Raw genomic sequence first — 19,196 nt, 5'->3', positions numbered from 1 at the left:
TTAGACATTTTTAATTTTGGTCTGTCTCATTGCAATTAGTAATCTGCCCTGAAATGCTCTATTAAAATCTACAATGCTTTCTCAGTCTCAGCAATGTTCAGTACCCCATATTTATTGCAGAGTTTTCTCATTGCCACAGAGAGAAATTCTCTCTTATCCCAAAGTCTCTGGCATATATAAAAATATTTCTTTGAGGTTTGCAACAGGTAGGAAAGTATTCTACCTTTCCTTGCAATGTCCTGGTAGATCTGAGCCATCCAGGTCCATAATGCCACATTCACCACATATGGCAATGAAGATGAGAAGTAAAATACATCCTGAGGGCTCTATGGGGAGAGGAAAGGTTTTGCTCATTTGAGAGATGCTGGATTGGCAAAGTCACCCAGTTGTCTTTATTGTTAATTTGCTATATTATTGCATGTAGATGAAGCAAGGAAATCGCAGGTGTGATAGGACTGGATTTTTTCCTCTCTAGGTGTTTTTGTGTGTGGGACTGCCTAAATATATGTGTGTGCTAAATCGCAATCAGGTTTTTGTGGAGAAGTAAGAGCAAAAGCATTCAAATACTTACAAGATGTTGAGGTTATAGTCTGTATTTTCCAATGGTGACTGTTCCGAACACTAAGACTGGCAATATTTTTTCTCCCCCTTTTCAAGGGATATGTTCTAATCTAATAATTTGAAATCACAGGGGAATTCTGTCTGTATGGGCTCATAATTCATTAATACTTCCACCTGAAAGAAAAATATGGGGGAACATTTGTAGCAAAATACAGAGTAGCTTACAGAGTTTAAGACAGTGGAGACATGTCAGAACCACCATGGTCATCTTTCTCATGTAAGAAACTGCTCTATCTCATCTTTGATTCCAGGACTTGGAATGATTTATATAGTAAAATGGATGTTTGCTTGTTGCCCATAAGAAGAAGAGCTCTTGATGCTGTGAGCTAGAAACTGATACTATAGCACAGGCTTTGTCTTCCACTACACCTGGTTTAGAGGGAGTGTACTTAACTGGGGGGAACAGCTTCAACATTTTCTATCTTGCATAATCCTTGTACACCTGAATTATCCTAGAAGCCAAATTGAACTTGTTTGTAGTTGAAACATCCTCAGAGCCTCTTTACTTGGTGTGTGTAGAAGGCCGGGCCAGTTAGGAAGGATGAAGCACAATGCAGAGGGCCCAGCTCCTGCTGCAGGCACTCTGCCTCTGGAACCTTCCATTCTGCCTGGGCTGTGTAAAGCAGGGAGATCAAAATGGGGATGCTTAACTACCCTCAGATGTTCCTTCCCAAGGAAAGCACAATATTCTCATCTGTAGCATGATTCCAACTGGAGTTTGCCAACCACTTTGCTGGAGGGTGACAACAGGACCTAGAGCAGCCCAAGATGTTGTTGGCTCTGTCTCTCTCTATATCTCAATGTGCAGTGGTGACATTCACTCTAGTCCATCCTAGGCTCTTGATTGTGTGGCCTGGGATTGCCCTCCTCCTTCCCAGCCACTGAGACAGCACACTAAACCCATTACAATTATTCCATTTTGCAGCTGTTGAAACAAAGCACGTCCAATGCAATTATCTGGTTTGCATTCAGGATTCTTTTTTTTTTTCAGTGCCCAATCAAACTTTTCAACTGTAATTTCTCATTATTTTCTGTTCTGTGAGAGAAAATTAACACCATGACATAGAGTTGAGGAAATAATGTAATTGAGGTAACAAACAGAGAATTCAAGGAACCCAAAATGGCATCTCTTTTGATAACTGTGTGGTTTTGGAATATGTCAAAGAAATGTTGAGCCATTGACTGTTTCTATATGTTGAACAGCAGGCATTAAGTCTTAAGGAAATGCTAACTGGTGTAAGAAAGTCCACTTTTAAAATTGATTTTTAACATGTGTATGCTTTTGTAATGGACTTTTAAAATGTATATACTTCTAGCAATGTACAGTTGACAGGTGTGTCTTGCATGTGATTTGCATTTATTCACTGTCAGTGGGGGAGCAAGGGACTTAAATCTGCCCTCCTGAGGTTATGCTGTGGCCCACACACCAGGGCAGGATTGTGGCTTGCCTTCAGTGGGAGGACATAGGAGAAGTGGCTTGATCAGAGCTCCCAAGTGTGAAAGGTCTGTGTGTAGGAACTAAATACAGTAAGCTGTATAAGGAGGAAATCCTTATTAGGATCCTTACTTAACAGTTTACTGCTACCAAACCTACAAGATAAAGGTCCTTGACAACACAGGGAATTACGTCATATGCATTTAGGCAAAATTTGACTTCCAGATATTAGTTCTGCCTTATATTTTGCTGTTGTTACTTTAAATAGTGTCAGTTTTTGCCAAAAATCTTCTTTTTCTCTTGAGCTCCAGAAGCTGTAGCAAACATGCTCTCAGGCAGATCCCTGAAGCTCTCCTTCATTCTTGAGCAAGACTTCTTAACCCTCTGTGCCACCTCTCCAGCACATACAGAACCATGAGAGGACAAGTTGCACCACCTTTCCCATGTCCTTGCCTCGCTGTTTTTAATCTCAAGTGGCCAATTTGTTTTGCTTTCATTACAAATGGGGAGGGAGTGGATTAGAAAGGATAGAACAGTCTGAACTAAATGTCCTCATTAGGCTTGTTTCTTCGTGGTTAACTGCAAGCTCTACACATGCTTGCAAGTCCCTTATTTACTTAGGTCACTGTTACTCAAGGGAGTAATTTGATTCCAGCCTAGCATCTCCCTTAGGTCTAAGGATCATCCCTGTGAGTAGGAATTACACAACCAGGAATCAAAGCCTGCTTCCCTGAGAGGTACAGCCTGCAAAATTATGTAATTTATGGCAGAAGAAGCTAAGTCTGTGTGGCAGTAGCAAAGAGGGGTTCGTCTTGCTAAGGATGATTACTCACAGGGGCACATTGTTGCTTCATAAAGATTTCTGTCATATTTAAGGAATGCCAATGAAAACAGGGAAATATTTATTTGATCTTGTCTATGCAGCTCTTTTAAAAATAACACTGACTACAAATCTACCTAATAACCGCCTCAGCTTTTATCCTACGAGTTACTGTGCATGCTGGCATGATTATTCAGTGTGTCTTCACAACAGAAAAAATCCCAATATCATAATATGGGACCACATCAGGGTGTAGGCAGCCCCTTCCAAAAGAAGAAAACAAACTGCATGCTGACATCAAAGAACAGACAGGGAGATAGTAAAAAACCTCTCTTGGCTTAGTAAGAGAATTTCCAGAAGGGCTCTGGATGGATCAGACATTTCTAGTACCTTTTTTGCATTCTTCAAGCAATGCCCAGAGTTATTCAGATTGGGTGTAGGGCACAGGTCTGAAAGGGAGGCCATGTCACTAAGATGCTTGTCCTGAAGCATCTAAAAATCTAAGAATGCCATCTGCTGTCTCCTCAGAACAGTTTGCATTGTATCTGTACAGGTTGTAGCTAACTGGTACAAACAGGAATATGTTGGGTTCCCAGTTGCTCACTTGTAATTTCTGGCTGCTGCTCTCACCACCTTGGGGAGGGAAGATTTGGATGTTCCTCATCAAAGTAGGAAGGGCATGATCTGCTTTGGGTGTTTGTTATGTTCTCTCCCAGATGATACCTCTACTGTATCTGGTGTTGTCCCAAGCTTACAACAAATGTCATTACATACTTTGATTTCAGTTGGCTGAATTTTGCATTGCTTATTAATTTAAGATCTTGTAAGCAGTGATTTGATGTCCTTTGTTCATTTTCTCTGGTTACTCTGTGTCTATTAATGTGTTGCTGCCCTGATGGGACTTTTTGGCTTTCTCTTTCTCATTCTGTCCCAAGGATGTGACTGGCACACACCCACTGGGTAGCATTCAACTCAAAAGTGGGACACAGGAGAGTTCCTAGGTTTTGCTCAGGACACAAGATGGTACATGGATGTTCCGTGACTCTGGGCATCAATTGAATTACTTCTGTCTGTCCAAGCCTTCAAAAAGCCTTGTTGTGATTTTCACAGAGCATTATTAAAATATCAGCAAAGCACCCAGCAGCAGACCAGTCAGATAGTGCTCTCAACCAGTGAATGCATTTTAAGCCTGCCAATTTATTTTTCAGTAATAGTCTGAATTTATAATAATATTGCATCTTGTTCAAGTGCTATAGTTGGAAAAAAAAAAAAAAAAAAAAAAAAAACAAAAAACCCCACCAAATAATGAATTAAATACAGGCAGAGATGAGGGAATAATTTTTAAGTTTCAATGTCTACACAAATCTATAGGAGAACCTCCCTCTTCTCTTTAATGTAGATTTCTCTGAAATTAGGTACTGCCTTCATTGTGTCTGCTTGCTATTGCTGTGCTAGATGAGAGCACAAGCATGTTGGCTGGTATGAACAACTAATAAACTTCTCAATGCTTAAGATGTTCACTGGTGGAGCAAACTTGCTGTTCTGATCATGGGAAAGTATGGAAATGAGAGCCCACCTAACCTGCCCAGTCTTTTAACTTTTTATCTAAGTTTTCCTTGTGCCAAGGAAAAGGGAAGGAGATCAGACATCTTTCTTAATCTCCTTTTTTTCCAGAAGCAAATCCAATTCCTGTTTAACACATGTAACAATAACTTATCCCATATGTGTTTTGCCCTTTGTTGCAACTATTTTTTATGAGTTCAGTTGCTATGCCTTTTATTTTTTCAGTTTTCGATTATCTTCTGCTGGTTTGCCCTGCCACATCAATCACAATTCAGAAAACATCTGCTAACCCTCTGCAAAGAATCTTTTTTTCAATTTCTGTACTGCTAAAGCTGCTCAACAGTTTTACATCAGAAGCATTTTTGACAGAATGTAGCTCACAGGATAAAAGAAATAGAAGAAATTATAAAAACTCTATTTTTGTCACTTCTTTCCATAGGCCTTACTAAGTGTTGTTTTCTTTAGCAGTGGAAATGGCTATAGAAATTCAATTTTTTTACAGGATTACAAAACATGCTCTCTAAACTTTCTTCATGCATCTCATCTTTCAGCCACACCCCCTCCTTGCAGAGGGCTGAGGCAGTGGTGTGAGAACTGGGGCATATCAAATGCTATACATCCCAGAAGTATAATATCTTAGGGGTGGTTATTTTCTATTATTGCTCACACATTAAGCTAGCAGCCTGTCTGACATTTCTCTTTTTTTTTTTATTCTCACATTGGTTGTTGGAGTTGGTGATTGGTTTGGGTTTTTTTCCACTGCAATAAGTTGTTCAGGACTTTGCTGCAATTGGCAGTTTCTTGAAGGTTGTTGTTGTACATTGGCTTTTATTTGTACTGAAAATTACCAACGGATAAAGTTCCTTTTAATCAGGTTTGATGGCTTGATCAAAAGTCAAATCGATACATCCAGGTATGAATAAACACAGGCTTTACAAAGACCTGTTCTAAATCTAACAGTTTTGGTTTTTAAGATGAACAGCACCCAATGAAAGAATTTAGCATTGAGTCTCACCCTTCCCCTCACAATATAGCTGAAAATTTAAACTCCAGTCTTTAGCCCACCTATTGATTTTCATATTCCAGTGCTGAGATTATTTCGCTTTAAAAATTTACTTTGGAGCAAGTCAGATTACTCCCAGATTTATATTTGTAGATTTCTGTATCTGTTAAGAATTTTATTTAGCTGATCAGATCGCAGCAGGAGAGCCTTATGATTCCCCCTTGACAGCTTATTATATGTAAAAGGAAATTTTTAAAAAGAAATGTTTAATTCCAGTGCATTCTAGCAACACACAATCTGTACAAAAAACTTGAACCATGCAGGTTGTAAAGAGAGTTGCAAAGAAAGCAAACACCAATAAAGAACCATTCTTTCTTCTGAAAAATATAACTTTGTGAAAATGGCAACCATTAATTTTTCTGTCCGAACATACTGGGGCTGCCTAGTGAGCTAAAGGACGTTTTGGTTATTATATCAGAGAGCTTTTTTTTTTTTCCCCAAGCATTTTATTATCTGATGTGTGCAAGAAGAGTTTCAAGTCTAATCAGGTTCATAAAAATCAAAAGCAATAGTCTCACTAATGTGGAAGAAGAAAGAAAGCTGGAGTTTTAGGTGTTCTGAGAGGGAACTGATTAACCACTGAATTGATAAGTCCCTAAATCCACTCTTTTTTCTTAAAACTAAGAGTCAGAGTTGCTCAGATTTGTCTGGCCATGTCTTTTTTTTTCAGTTGTTTAGGAAGAGAAAACAAATCCGACTTGTGCATCAAGACAGTAACACAACAACGATCACACATTGCATTAGCTCTTTAATTATCTGATCAGGTAGATTTCTATTGTTAGATTCTCAAAATTCTCCTAGAAACCCTCTATGAGAGTGACTTGAAAATGCCACACTGTCTCTCCAGAGCTCAGTCCCATCTGTGCTCATTAAGCACTATTCTACCTTGAGAGCTTGGGTCAATTTTCCTCTCCAGGGCTATATAACCTATTATTTGTCACATTCAGTGCTGTACTTCTTCACAGGCATCTAAAGAGAAAGTTTTAGATTTTATCCAATATTTTGTTGTAATCCTTCTATCATGAGAAGTTCAAACTTTGTGCAGCCAAAAGTAAAGCCACTTGTAAGTAAACTTAGTAAGCCACTTGTTGTTTGCTGGAGCATTTAACCTGCAAGAAGATCAATTTCTTTCATCAATATATTTTTCTCCACATAGTAAAAAGCTGTAATCTTATAATCCCTGGCTGGACTTCTACATTTACGGAATCCCTGTTAACATTTGTTAACTTTCAAGCTTTTGCCTTTTCTAAACCTGTTCACAAGTGATGAGTTAGAACATCTGGAGAAGGACATCAAACAAATAAAATACTCTTTATTATTTATAATAGCGAAAGGAGGCTAATGACCACTTAGCTGAGGAATTCTGTCAATAAACTGTAGAAATGTTCACAATTTTATAAAGGTGTTTGTAACCCAAATGTCATTAATCTTCAATTCAAGTGATTGAGACCCAATTGCTTTGAGCCCATTTCTGCTACCATGAGGCTTTAGCACTTCAGGTTTTCCAAGTTCCTTTTTGCAAAACTATTTCCTTAGGACATGTGTTAGCACAGTTTTTTCAGAGCTGCATACAACAGCACTTGACATCCTGAAACAAGGCTTTTCCATCATTATCTGAGTTCAGAGGTTGTTTAACTCTTGGCTTGGATTTTGTTTTTATGCTCACCTGACCAGACTGAAGACAGAACATCATGCTGACATGTTCCTACTCAAGTTTTCTGACTGAATCCAGTGGCATGGGACTAGACCAAAATTTCCCCCTGTAAATATTGTTCCCTGCACAGCTGTTCTTGCATATGAAGAAATTTTAAAAAATAGAAATATGATGGGTCATTCACTTAGAACTGGAGCAGTCCTGACCAGACTGTCTTTGGGGTTGGATAGCTCTGTAGGAAGAGGAGCCAAGAAAAATTCTTCCTATCTGTGGTCCTTCACAGTGGGTAAGAACAGATAAAACCTTTACAGTGACCCCATAAACGGTTTTCTCAGTCCATGATCATCCTGTCAGCAGAAAATCAAAGCTATTTCCTAGGAAATAGTGACAGCTGATCCTTGCTGGCCTAGGAACTGCCAGGGCTCCTGAAGGCCTTTGCCTGCCTTAACTTTAGTCCATCTTCAGAAGTCTCTGTCTGGCAGAGAGCATTTGACCTCAACCTCCCCACTCTGTGTAAGATGGCTTGGCAGCACACTGTGGTCTTTGTTCAGAACAGCTTTGGAGTTTGCTCACTGAACTTCATTTTGGTTTTGCTCAAGATGGCCTTTTTTCTGTAATGTGGAATTTTCTGTAGGCACTCAGTTGCTGCTTTTCTCTCCATGTTCTTCCTCTATATTCAGGTAGCTGCATAAGAGGGACACCACACCATTTTTGGGTTTGATTTTTTTACATTTAAAGTCTGAAGATCTTTCCTGGATCTCATCCTCAACTGAACTGAGCTAAAATCAGTTATGGAAGCTGTCTCTTATGTTGGCACTGGAAAGATGAAGAAAGGTGAAATAAAGATCAAGCAACTTTATAAGAAAGTGGACAATTACATACCTTGAAGAAAAGGCTACTAAAAAAAGTTAAAGCCCCCCGAAGGAGAGAGGGATGCTTCTGTGAGTGGTAGTTGAGGTCTCTTCCTGCAGAGTCCAGGAGCCCAAGCCATGTGTGCATTTGTCCAAGCACCCTCCTCAAGCTGGGGCTGTGTGGCCCCCCTGCTCAGGACAGGCTGCACTGTCTGCCTCAGTCAGGTCCCTCTGGCAGGCAGAGGATGCTCAAACTGAACTTTCCAAGGGAAAAGGATCCAGAAAGAAGAGCTGGGGTTTTGTTGTGGCTTTTGGTTTTGTTCTGCTGATCCTTTCTCGCCTCAAAGGATGAGGCAAGGGTGGTATTGCAAGACCTGGCAAACATAAGGCAATTGTATTCACATCCACATGCCCATTTGCACAAAGCCCCTTGTGTGTAACTATTTGGGTTTGAGAAGTCAATGAAGACATGGTTTGAAAATGCATGAATAAGAACATCATGAGCAGATGCCAAAACTTTCTTTTTTCTATTTTTTTACAGCACATGGTTTTGAATTGAGTGCTTGTATATGTTTAAAAGGCATTGCCTACTCAAAAGTAGTCACCCTGCAGCTTGAAATTTTTCTTTCTTATTTCTTTTTACATCAACTAGTTTTCTGTCCTGTGTTTTGTCTTTCCTTACTGTTCCAAGACCTTCCCTATTATTCTTGAAATATAAATGACATCTGCAGCCCCAGGAATGCTGGGCTACACCCACAGAATTTACTTTATCTAGCAATCTGCCACTAACATTTTGAGAATCCAGCAAGACAGAAAAAGACTACCTCCCCAAACTGCTATTGTACAGTTGTCCTTAAATGAACTGTATTATATGATTTCCCTTTGCAACACTGGTGAAGAGAGTCCTCAATATTTTTTCTCACAAATCATTGTAGATCTACTTATCTAAGATATCTTGCCATGACTGTGGATCTTTTTGTGCTAAAACTGTCTGTTGTTTTCCAGGCTTCCTTTGATATTGCTATAAAACCTTTCATATTTATGAATATTTAATATTTTTCAATTTTCTTAGCCAATGTCTACATTTATTAAGTGATAAACATCCACTTTGGGAAATATTACTGGTTATATTGCTTGTGCTTTGGAAATAGAACTGTAGTGGCAGTCTCTCAGTGCATTGTCAGAAATAAATGTGATTTGTGGGTAGACCTTGCTCGTGGCTGGGGACGGTGCATCAGCTCCACCACTTCAGAGTGGTTCCCAGAAGTGATCTGACTCAGGCCCTGTGCTGAGTCACAAATCCTCCCCTGCTTCCTCCTTGCTTGCACAAAGTAGTAGTTTTCTTCTGAACTGTATTAGCAGAAAAAGAATTGCTTCCCACACCCCTGGTACTGCCTTAAGTATGAAAATGTGTATTTTTGTGTGTATAAGAAGGCAGAGGAGGGATGGCCCTCTCCTTTCCCTTTTATTCCTGCTCACTTCTAGGAGGTCATTTATATGAGATTGTGCCTGCTCATAGCCCTGGTTCAGGCACCCCATGGTGTGGGCAAAATATATCCCTGAAAAACCAATGGAAGAGTAGACTCAGAGTAAACTGAACTACTAATATGATGGAACAGGAAACTGCCCTGTCCAATAAACCAAGCTTGATCCAAAATTGAAGACACATGAAAATTGTGAGAGGGCTCTGCTTGGCAAGGCCTGAATGTTAGTTCTGAGCCAAACATCCTAAGAATGTTCTAAGCTTTGCCTGCAGAACTCAGTCATGACATGGCCCTTCCAAAGCAGGCAGCGCTCAGAAAATGGGCTCAGATGAAGGGAAACTCAAACTGAAAGGTGCAGTGTCTGAGTGTCCAAACACACTGCCCGCCCCTTGGACAAAAGCTGCTAACTGCTGATAATTGCCACGGCACTCCTAATGTCCAAATAGCTCCAAAAAATGCATTGACTGCTTCAAAAGCAGTGCTCTTGATCACTGAATGTCCTTGCAATAAAATAAATTGTAATGTTGGTGGTCGGGATGAGATCTAAAAAGCCTTTGGGAAGTTAAGAAATCACAGCCCCAGGTGAGGTCAGTAAGGATGAGGAGGGCCCGGCCCTGCTCAGGGCTGCTTTCAGGGGGTTATTGGAGGGGGTGATCCCTGGGAATCTCCCAAAGGACAGCAGTGACAGCATCTGCAGGGCAGGGGGCACACCTGGGTGCTCCTGGGGCATTGCTCAGGTGTGCCAAGGGACAATCCCTGTGCCCCAGGGCCGTGCTGAGAGGGGAGCAGCACACCTGAGCAGGTGGAGCAGCTCAGGGAAGATCCTTTTTGATTCTCTTTTGGATTTCATCTTCCCAATCCCATCCCAGTGCCTCTAGTCCCTTGCTCAGTGCCCCCAGTGCCTCCCTAGTGTGCCCCAGGGACCCCAGAGTTTGATGGAAAAGTGATTTGAGAGGAAATTTCATTTTCCATTATTGTCTGTGTTTAAATTGGAGGGGATCCCCTTCACCTGTGATTTTAATGGCATCAGTTGAAAGAAAACCGACCTTTCCCATGATTTAAAGGTATTACTTGAAGAGGAATTGTTGTTTTCTAGTTTAAATGGAAGGGGATAACCTTTCTGATGCTATTTTACAGATTTGAGTTGAGGGAAACTCATCATCATCTTAAGGCTTAAATTGCAAGGGAATCCCTGTTTTCCCTTTGCTTTAAGGGTTTAAATTCTGAGGAAATCTTCCTTTTCCAATATTTGAAGTATTTAAATAGAGTGGGAAAGGGAAGAAAAAGAGAGAGGAAAAATGGCAGGAAATGTGAGGTGAAAAAGGAGAGAAAAAAGGGCACGAAATATGAAGGGTACAAAAGGACAGGAAACCTAAGGGGAAAAGGGTGAGAAATGTGAGGTAATCAACACTCATGCACTAATTAATTGGGAATTTATGAACACTGTGCAACAAAGAAGAGATGTTATCTTTTTGAGAAAAAAACTGGCAAAATCAGCATCAGAAAGATTTTTCAGGTCTGAAAGTTCACAGTCTTGAAAAAAATAGGCAAGTTAGGTGTTTCTAAGAATTGTCTTACTTTTTATAGGCATGTCTTTCTTGAGAGGAATTGTTTATTAGCAAACCCACCATTCATTTCCTTGGATATGTTTCACAATGCAACAATGCCAAGTGTGTTTTAGCAGCTGGGTCTTTTTCTTGTGCCATCTTGCTAAACATTGGTTGAAATCCAAAAGAGCTTGTAAGTACACAATGGGATATGTAGGTAATCCCATTGCTTTAGGTGCAGACATTCACTTGCTCAAAGATAAAGCACATTCTTCAATAACTGCCTGAATCGATGAGACAGCAACCAGCCCCTCTCATCATCTTCCTGAGAGAAAAACACAGCATCATATAATAGCTCTAAAACACCTGCAGCAGCCCTAAAAGTGCATCTCCCACAGCTTTGAGAAAGATCAATGTTACTTGGTATAAGAGTTTTTCCTTTATTCTTCCATAGTCTCTCTTCTTTCCAGCTGTATTCTAAACTTTTGGGTTAGTGCAGAGCTAAAAAGGGCTTGACCTGGTATAAAAAGCAATGGTTTTCCCATGTAATAAATATTTAAAATGTTTTATCAGTGTAAATAAATGCTAAATTCTGTGAGCCCAGGGAACAGCATTAACATGTTTTGCTTGCTGAAACATTTATGGAATCAGTGTCAGCCAACAGAACAGAGCCAAGAGGATTTTTTTAAAGGTAAACTGAAGTGCTTTTAAAATAAATACTAAGAGTTGTTTAAGATCTTCAATTATTAACAGATGCAAAGTGTGGGTTGAAAAAGTGCAAACAATCCCTTTCGTTGCACTTTCCCTAATCCCTGTGCAGCTCTGTGTCCAGCCTGCAGTGAGCTCCTCAAGGCAGATGCTTCATCTTAACAGATGTCTGCAGAGAGTCCAGCACAAAAACAAGTAGATTTAGAATGCCAAATATTTGAAAACCCTTTATTTTTATATTTACTTTTCAGTACTTCAGTTCAAGACCCCGTGTTTATGGTTGGCCAGGGCTGACATTGCCATCCTCTGCAAACAGCACTGTAAAAACTTGGCTCTGCTGTAGAAAGCAGTTATTGGCATCACCACCTTTAAATCCAGAGGTCAGCTCTGCAGTCTGATCAGGTCACCAGGCACTCTGATTTAATTATGATTATCAGCTGCACAGCTCATTGCTAGGACTGCAATCCTTACCTCCATAAGTGAGAAAAAAATGCCAAAGATATGCAATGGTGTGAACACCCATGTGGGGTGATACCTATGTATTGCATCATGGAAAGATTAAGAGCATACATGAGCTAGGACAGAGAAATCATTCTTTTCTAAGCTGAACTCTCTTTTCTTCCCCTGCACAGTGAAAGAGCCCATAAAAGTGTAGAAAATTTTCACCACTGGTTAGAAAAGTCTTTGTGGCTGCTTATAAGGGGGTGGTTCTCCTGGATTTACTCTGATCAGGAATGCATCTGCACCTCTGGAGTTTCAGAACAACAATTTGATGTGTTTTGAAGCGTGTGAGGTTTTTATTAAAAAAGTGGCTCTGTTCCATATACCCATGGCTCCTCCCCTGTCCTTTACCCCCTCCTCATCCCCTCTCCCAGTTCTCCCTTTTGCCAGTACAAGGAGTTTTCTGAGTGTCTGTGCATGGTTCCTTGTGCCATTCCTTGCAGCAGCTCTTTGTGCTGCCTGACAGAATAAAGCAATTTGCAGGCAGCAGCTGCGTTGCTGCAATGAGCTCAACCAACAGTGTGGGGGTCAACAATCAGCCTGCTGATGTGCATGGGTCTCTTGCCCCTCTGCAGATAGCATCCATTACATCTCCTGGGGGCATTTGTAAAGTTGCCACATGATGTTTTTTAGCTTTTAGAAACTCTCTGAATACTTTGATGGTAACGTATTTAAGTCTGCCAATTACTGGAATCATCTGGATTTAAAAACAGGCTATGCCCTAAAGGGATACTGCACAGCACACACATCAATTCATGCTAAAAGCATTCCGTACCTCATGTCCTCTTCAAAGCTGGCTTATTATCCTCAAGAAGCTTTTCTCTAAGCTGGCTGAAGGTGCCGTACATCTTCTGGTGGTACATGCTCTCCTCGACCATCTAAACATCATCTCAGCTTTATGGTGCAAACCTTTGTTTTCACAAACAGTGCTTTGTTAACACAAAGGGCATTGCTTTGTGCAGATATTATCTTCTCTGGACATCTGCAGTAGGCTGAAGCACTTTAATGGTGTTAATGAAGCTGTTTTTAAAATGAGAGAGCTTTTATGTTCATCGTTTTGTCTGTCCTCAGTACCCTCTCAAGAGTACTGGGTATAACCTGCAATGAATGTTAAAATTAATTAATAATAATAATTAAGGGTAAATTACATAAAACCTGGTGTTAGAACTCTTAACCTCATAAGCTTGGCTACATTTTGGATTAACAAGACTGCAAAAGTCACTGAAATGGGAGGCCTTTATTTGCTTTTGTGAAGATTTATTTGAATCAACAACTATTTCAGTCTGCAAAGTTCGTAGGGGTTTTTTTAAGGTTTGCAGCCATCTGTAGTCCTTTAACTTTCTTGTACTGTTGTACCTTGTTTGGGAGAAGGTGAGACATTGTTTTAATTTTCTGGGGAATGTAACATTCCTGACCAATGCAAAGAATTGGAACAATGCTGGTGTTGACTGCACTTCATTTTTGGTGCATATTTAGAATTAGGAGACTGAAAGATGTGGGAATTTAGAGGGAAAGGCTGACTGCCTCATGTAAACACAGCAATTTTTTTTTTCCCCCAGAGATATTGCTTACTGAGAAAAGCACCCAGAGGCAACTGAGCAAGCAGAGTGGCCCACTCTTGTGCAGGATGTTTTGATGCTGTCAGTAATGTAATTCATGTAGGAGTCTCTGTGAGAGCCAGAATGTTTCATGCTGAATGGCACTACCTCTGGATAAATAGCTGAACCACCTGTAGACACCTAAAAAAGTGTTCTGACATCTGAGAGATGTTAGAATCCAGCCTGTATTTGCTAGCAGCAGTGAGGGAGGCTGCTGGCCAGGGCAGCTGATGCCACATTTGGTTGTCTCTGCTGTGTTCCATCACAGCTGTGGAGCAAAGGCAGTCTCAGCCTTAGCTGTAAGCTGATAAGTGGATTGTCTTCAAGGGAAAGTGCTTGTCAAGAGATGTGTCATCCTCATTAGAGAGTATTTAAATTAGTTTGGGAGAAAAAGAAAAAAAAAAGTCTAAGGTCTTAGATGATAGATTTTAAAAGTTATTAGTTATCACAAGCTCTCTTGGCAGATGTATAACAGACATTTACAACTCATGAATCACATTTTTCAAAAATCACAGCTAATACCAACTTCTCTGAGGAGATGACAGCATTTGCAGGAGACATTAATGACTTCTGGCTCTCAGTCATTGCAAAATCATGAGCTTGTAATTGTTCTGATCTGGCTATTTGTAGACTATAGATTTCTAGAGGCCTCTCAATACTTCCATCATTAATAACTTGCCAGTGACAGTGATTGCCATCATTCTTACTCAAAGTGATAACTTTAAGATCTTTGTAAATGCAAATCCTTGCTAAAGGCTTATGAGGCTGGCTTTATTATTCTGGTTTTACAAAATGAGGGGAAGGAGACAGAGGGAGGCACATGAATCTGCAGCTTGAGTCAAGTGCATCTGAGGGTACAGCTGCTTAGTGATTTAGAAAACTTGCCTACCAGTCACCTTTCCTGGGCCATTCTGGCAATATTTGCCTTGCTCATGATTAGGACTTTCAACCTTAACAATCATGTAATCATATTTTGCTCATATCCATTTCTGGGCAGCCTCTTTTAAAAGGTGATCCATAAATTTTGGGACCAAATGAGCACTGCTGGTTCTGATTCTCCCTCTGTTGTGGGGCACAGGAAGATCCTAAAAGGGCTGGGAGCTCTCGTTCAATATGGATTTGGTGGTCCTTGGGCATCTCAGGTTCTGCCTGGGCCTGGATTGACTTCTGGAAGCCCCCAGTATCAGAGCAGGGACTTGACTTCAGTTTGCCACCTCTCCCCATGCTCTGGAGTGCAGCTCTGAGCACCCCAGCATTTGCCCTCTCCTGTATCACCGTTCTTGTCCCTCTTCAGGCCTGGCTGTTCCTTGGTTTTCCACTGCTTTAACTCTCCTCAGCACCTTGTGTGCAACACCTTAGCTCTGCTTTTCAAGAACAAACAAGCTAGCTGATATATTCCCTCCTCAGCATGGGGGTATTTTGGTGACAGGTAAGGTAATACCTGTTTCACTTTGGTCTGTGATCTGGAAGCAGTGATAAATTCTTGAAATGTTGGGGGTCTTCTGGAGGGATGTAATCTGTAAATGTACATCTTTGCATCATCAAGATAATGAGTTCAGGTGAAGGGGAAAAATAAAACTGAAACACTACTGTGCAATTTATAGCCTCTCTGAATTTTGTTCTCTTGCTGATAAGTGCTTCCTTCTGTTCTCTCTGCAGGTCTCCAGGTGGTTTTAAATTCAATTATCAAGGCCATGGTCCCTTTGTTGCATATTGCCCTGCTGGTGCTGTTTGTCATTATTATCTACGCCATCATTGGACTGGAGTTATTCATGGGGAAGATGCACAAGACCTGCTACCATGTGCAAGGGGGACTGATAGGTAAGGGGAGCACACAAAAACAGACTGGATTTTCAGAGGGAGGTTTCTCCCATGTGTGACAGAGCATTTCTTCTGGCACAGGAGATGGGTGGCTGTTGCTCAGTGTTTATGTACTTCTTAGGGGTTTCACAATTTCATTGCTGCAGATTGAGCTACACAGGACATGGTGTCACAGAAATGCACACCTCATATATTTTATTATTAATGCCATACACAAATGCATCTTTGTTTTAAACCAGTATCATTGTAAAGGAACACAATTCAGGGTAGTACCTTTTTATTTAGTCACAGGCTCCAACTTTGATTAAAAGGGCAACCAGAAACCAAATAAAATTATATTAATGGGAAGAAAATTTTTACATCAAATCCATCACAAAATTTATTTATTTCATATTATTTGCAGAAAGAAATATTCACATTTCAAAACAATTCAGTTGCACTGTCACTCATGTAACCATCTGTTAATTTTAGTTTGATTTATTGATCTTGAACAGCAAATATTTCTCATGTGGTAGAGGATATTAATGCCTAGTACCCAGCTCAGCTCATAAGAAAACAATGTACAGCAGGAAATTTTTTCAGAAATTCTGCATTTTCTGCTTTTATAATGTTGGCAGATTTCATTTTCTGGACATGATGCTAGAACTATAATGAGCTGTCACTGTGGTTTGCATCTTTAAAGTGGGTGTATTTTTCTCCATTCTGTCTGGAAGTATTTACATTACAGCATCTAATTCTGATATTACTGTTTCTGGCATTCTTTCGTGATCAGAATGTGATAACAATTTTGGAAAATTACATTGTTTACCATATAATAAGATGAGAAGCAAACATAATTACCCATTCCCCTACACATATTTGCATCTGTTAAAAATGCAGTTCTAAGACGTGAAATGTGTATATTTTTAAAAAATTACATTCCAGAAGTTACTGTGCTTATAAAAATGTTTTCTGGAGCATTCTTTATATACCAAAGCATTTAGTTTGCTTTGTAGTATAGATTGTTAGATCTTTGAAAACACTTGTACAGAATAAGGGGTGGATAACCAAGCAGCAGTCTTAGAGTTTCTGAGTGCCACTGGGCTACTGATAGAATGCCATTCATCATGTAAATGCCGAAAGAGCAGAGTGCAGACACTCCCTGCTGTAATTCAGCGGTGGCCCAGCGCCACACCAGCCTGTCTGCTGCAGGGGCTCAGCCTCCTCCAGCAGTGCCAGCCAGGGCTGTGCCGCCCACATGAACCCAGACGCCAGGTGGCTGCAGCAGGGGAACGCTGGCCATGACACTCAGCCTAATGAAACATGATAGCCTTGATCTGATGCTCCCTGTCATGCTGAAAGGCATGAATTCTTCCTCGCAGGAGGGTGTGCTTTGGTGGGAAAAGAAGTTCATCTCTGTTTTGACTATAAAATTTGACAGCTTGGCTATTATTTTTTGCAAAAAGAAAGTGAAGCTCGACAGCAAGCAGTTGCCTGTGTATTCCTGAGAAATCTGTCAAACTCACTGTGAAATACATTTGTTGAAATCTGATATCCTTCACTTGCTTCTCAGTGTGCCAAATGGTTTCCTTCAGCTGTTTTCTCCCCTTCTCTCCTTTAAGATACACCTGCAGAAGATGATCCGTCCCCGTGTGCCCCCCAGTCTGCCCACGGGCGGCAGTGTCAGAACGGCACCGAGTGCAAGGCGGGCTGGGAGGGACCCAAGCATGGCATTACCAACTTTGACAATTTTGCTTTTGCCATGCTCACGGTGTTTCAGTGCATCACCATGGAGGGCTGGACAGATGTGCTCTACTGGGTACGTATCCGAAAATGCCGGGCTGAGTCCTGCTCGTGCTCACAGCTCTGTTGAAACTTGGGGGCTTTAGCTTTCTTGCTTGTTCTCTAGAGTGAAGGCATGGTTGCTAGCATGGAGCTTGAATTAACTCAGCTTACTGCTCAGTAAAGTGGAGGGGTTCTCCAGTGCAATGAAATCAAATGTAAATGTTGACTTTCCATTGATGTTTTAATTTTGAATTATAGCAGATGGCTTATTTATTTGGAGGTTTGCAATGAACCTTGGTTGAGGAGAAAGTCATTGAAAGACCCTCTCTGCAGTAGTGAAACATCTTGTATATCTCCAGATTACTGATGTAGAAGAATTTGTAACATACAGCCATGTGCTCTGCCCATGGCATTTGTGTCACAAAGGCACTGCACTGATCAGCTCATGGGTTCTATAAGAAAGGCCTCACAAATTCCAGCAGTGTACTCCTGATTATAACTTTTGCCATAGTAGAATTTATTCTAATGATATCAGTTCTGATACTGGTATCAATCATGCTCTTATGTTTAGTCAAAATATGATATTTTGACTAATAGACTACAAGACAAGATGAGTCTCCATTTGACTACAAATGGAGACTCATCTTGTCCTGTAGTCTAATTCTGGACATTTCCTCAGCTTTAATTTGTACCTTTTAATTCCTGATGTATTGGGAAATTCACTGCAATACAACTATACTGCAGGAGTTAAAATCAGGTTTAGCTTTCACCAGTAAATCATAGATAAATGTGCTTCTGGATGCAGCTCTGGCCATCAGCTTTTGCAGCAGTATGTCATGACCTAGGGCTTTCATTCATACACAGCACAGTCCTGTCTAAGACTGACCCAGACTCACACCAACTTTTAAGTCTGGCATGTCATGACACACCTGGATCTCCAGATGGTAGGATGTGTTAAAAATGTAGGATGCAGTTTGACACGAGAAGGCTCAGAGCACACAAAAGGATAATCTGGACTGAGGCAGCTTGCACTGTTAGTCAACAAGCTTCTCTCTTAGACATGAGCCCAAAGCTGCCTTCAACCCACAAGTGATTTAGAGTTTGCAAGATTTCCCTTTGAAGATTTAGCTTATCTGCCAAGAATGGTCTCTGTGTGGAACAGCTAGAAGTTGTCTCTTTATCTTCTTAAGCTTAGATTAGAATAGTGACTATAGCTTCCTTTTAATGCCTGAGATAAAGGGCAGAGATCAAACCACAAGGGGAGTCTGGGGCTTAGAGAGAAAAAAATTGCCATTACCAGAAAAGAGGGTATAAATTAATAAAATAATGAAGAGCAGAAATTAAAGTCAGAAGAGAAACTGGGCAAAATTGCTCCACAATTCAACTATGGCTACATATAACATACCTGCCTTTTACCATATTTAGCTCCTATTTCTCTGTGATGTGTGTGATGGAGAGGATTTATTTACAGGGAAGTGGGAGAGAGTAAATGATATTAGAAGAAGAAAGGAAAATATTTTTGGCCCTGTATACTATTCACATTTGTGAAACCTCTCCACACATTATCATCAGTTTCTCCAGAGACATGTGCTGTGAAAGACCCTTCCAATTCCCACCCTTTAGGGCCCATGTGTCATTTTCATGACTTGATATGAATCATGTTTAACTCATTATCAGTTATCTAATAACAGGAGCCAAAAGTTTATACTCCCTTCCAAGAGATTTTCTACCATGACTGCAGCAGACAGTCTGATTTTATGGTGTCC

At 40.5% G+C, this 19,196-nt stretch overlaps 1 protein-coding gene across 4 annotated transcripts in view; it reads left to right on the top strand.

Moving 5' to 3' along the window:
• The window catches only part of CACNA1C (calcium voltage-gated channel subunit alpha1 C), a 409,423-nt gene that overhangs the window by 230,106 nt on the left and 160,121 nt on the right, over window positions 1-19,196 (top strand). For all 4 annotated transcript variants that reach the window (XM_064735921.1, XM_064735904.1, XM_064735893.1 and 1 more), the window contains exons 6-7: window positions 15,505-15,666; window positions 17,268-17,464. In XM_064735921.1, coding sequence (XP_064591991.1) covers window positions 15,505-15,666; window positions 17,268-17,464 — 359 coding nt within the window. The remainder of the gene's footprint in view (window positions 1-15,504; window positions 15,667-17,267; window positions 17,465-19,196) is intronic.

This window comes from Zonotrichia leucophrys, chromosome 1A (assembly GCF_028769735.1).
Source record: "Zonotrichia leucophrys gambelii isolate GWCS_2022_RI chromosome 1A, RI_Zleu_2.0, whole genome shotgun sequence".
NCBI lineage: Eukaryota > Metazoa > Chordata > Aves > Passeriformes > Passerellidae > Zonotrichia > Zonotrichia leucophrys.
Note: the sequence above shows the minus strand (reverse complement) of the source record. Positions and strands in the feature narration are given on the sequence as shown.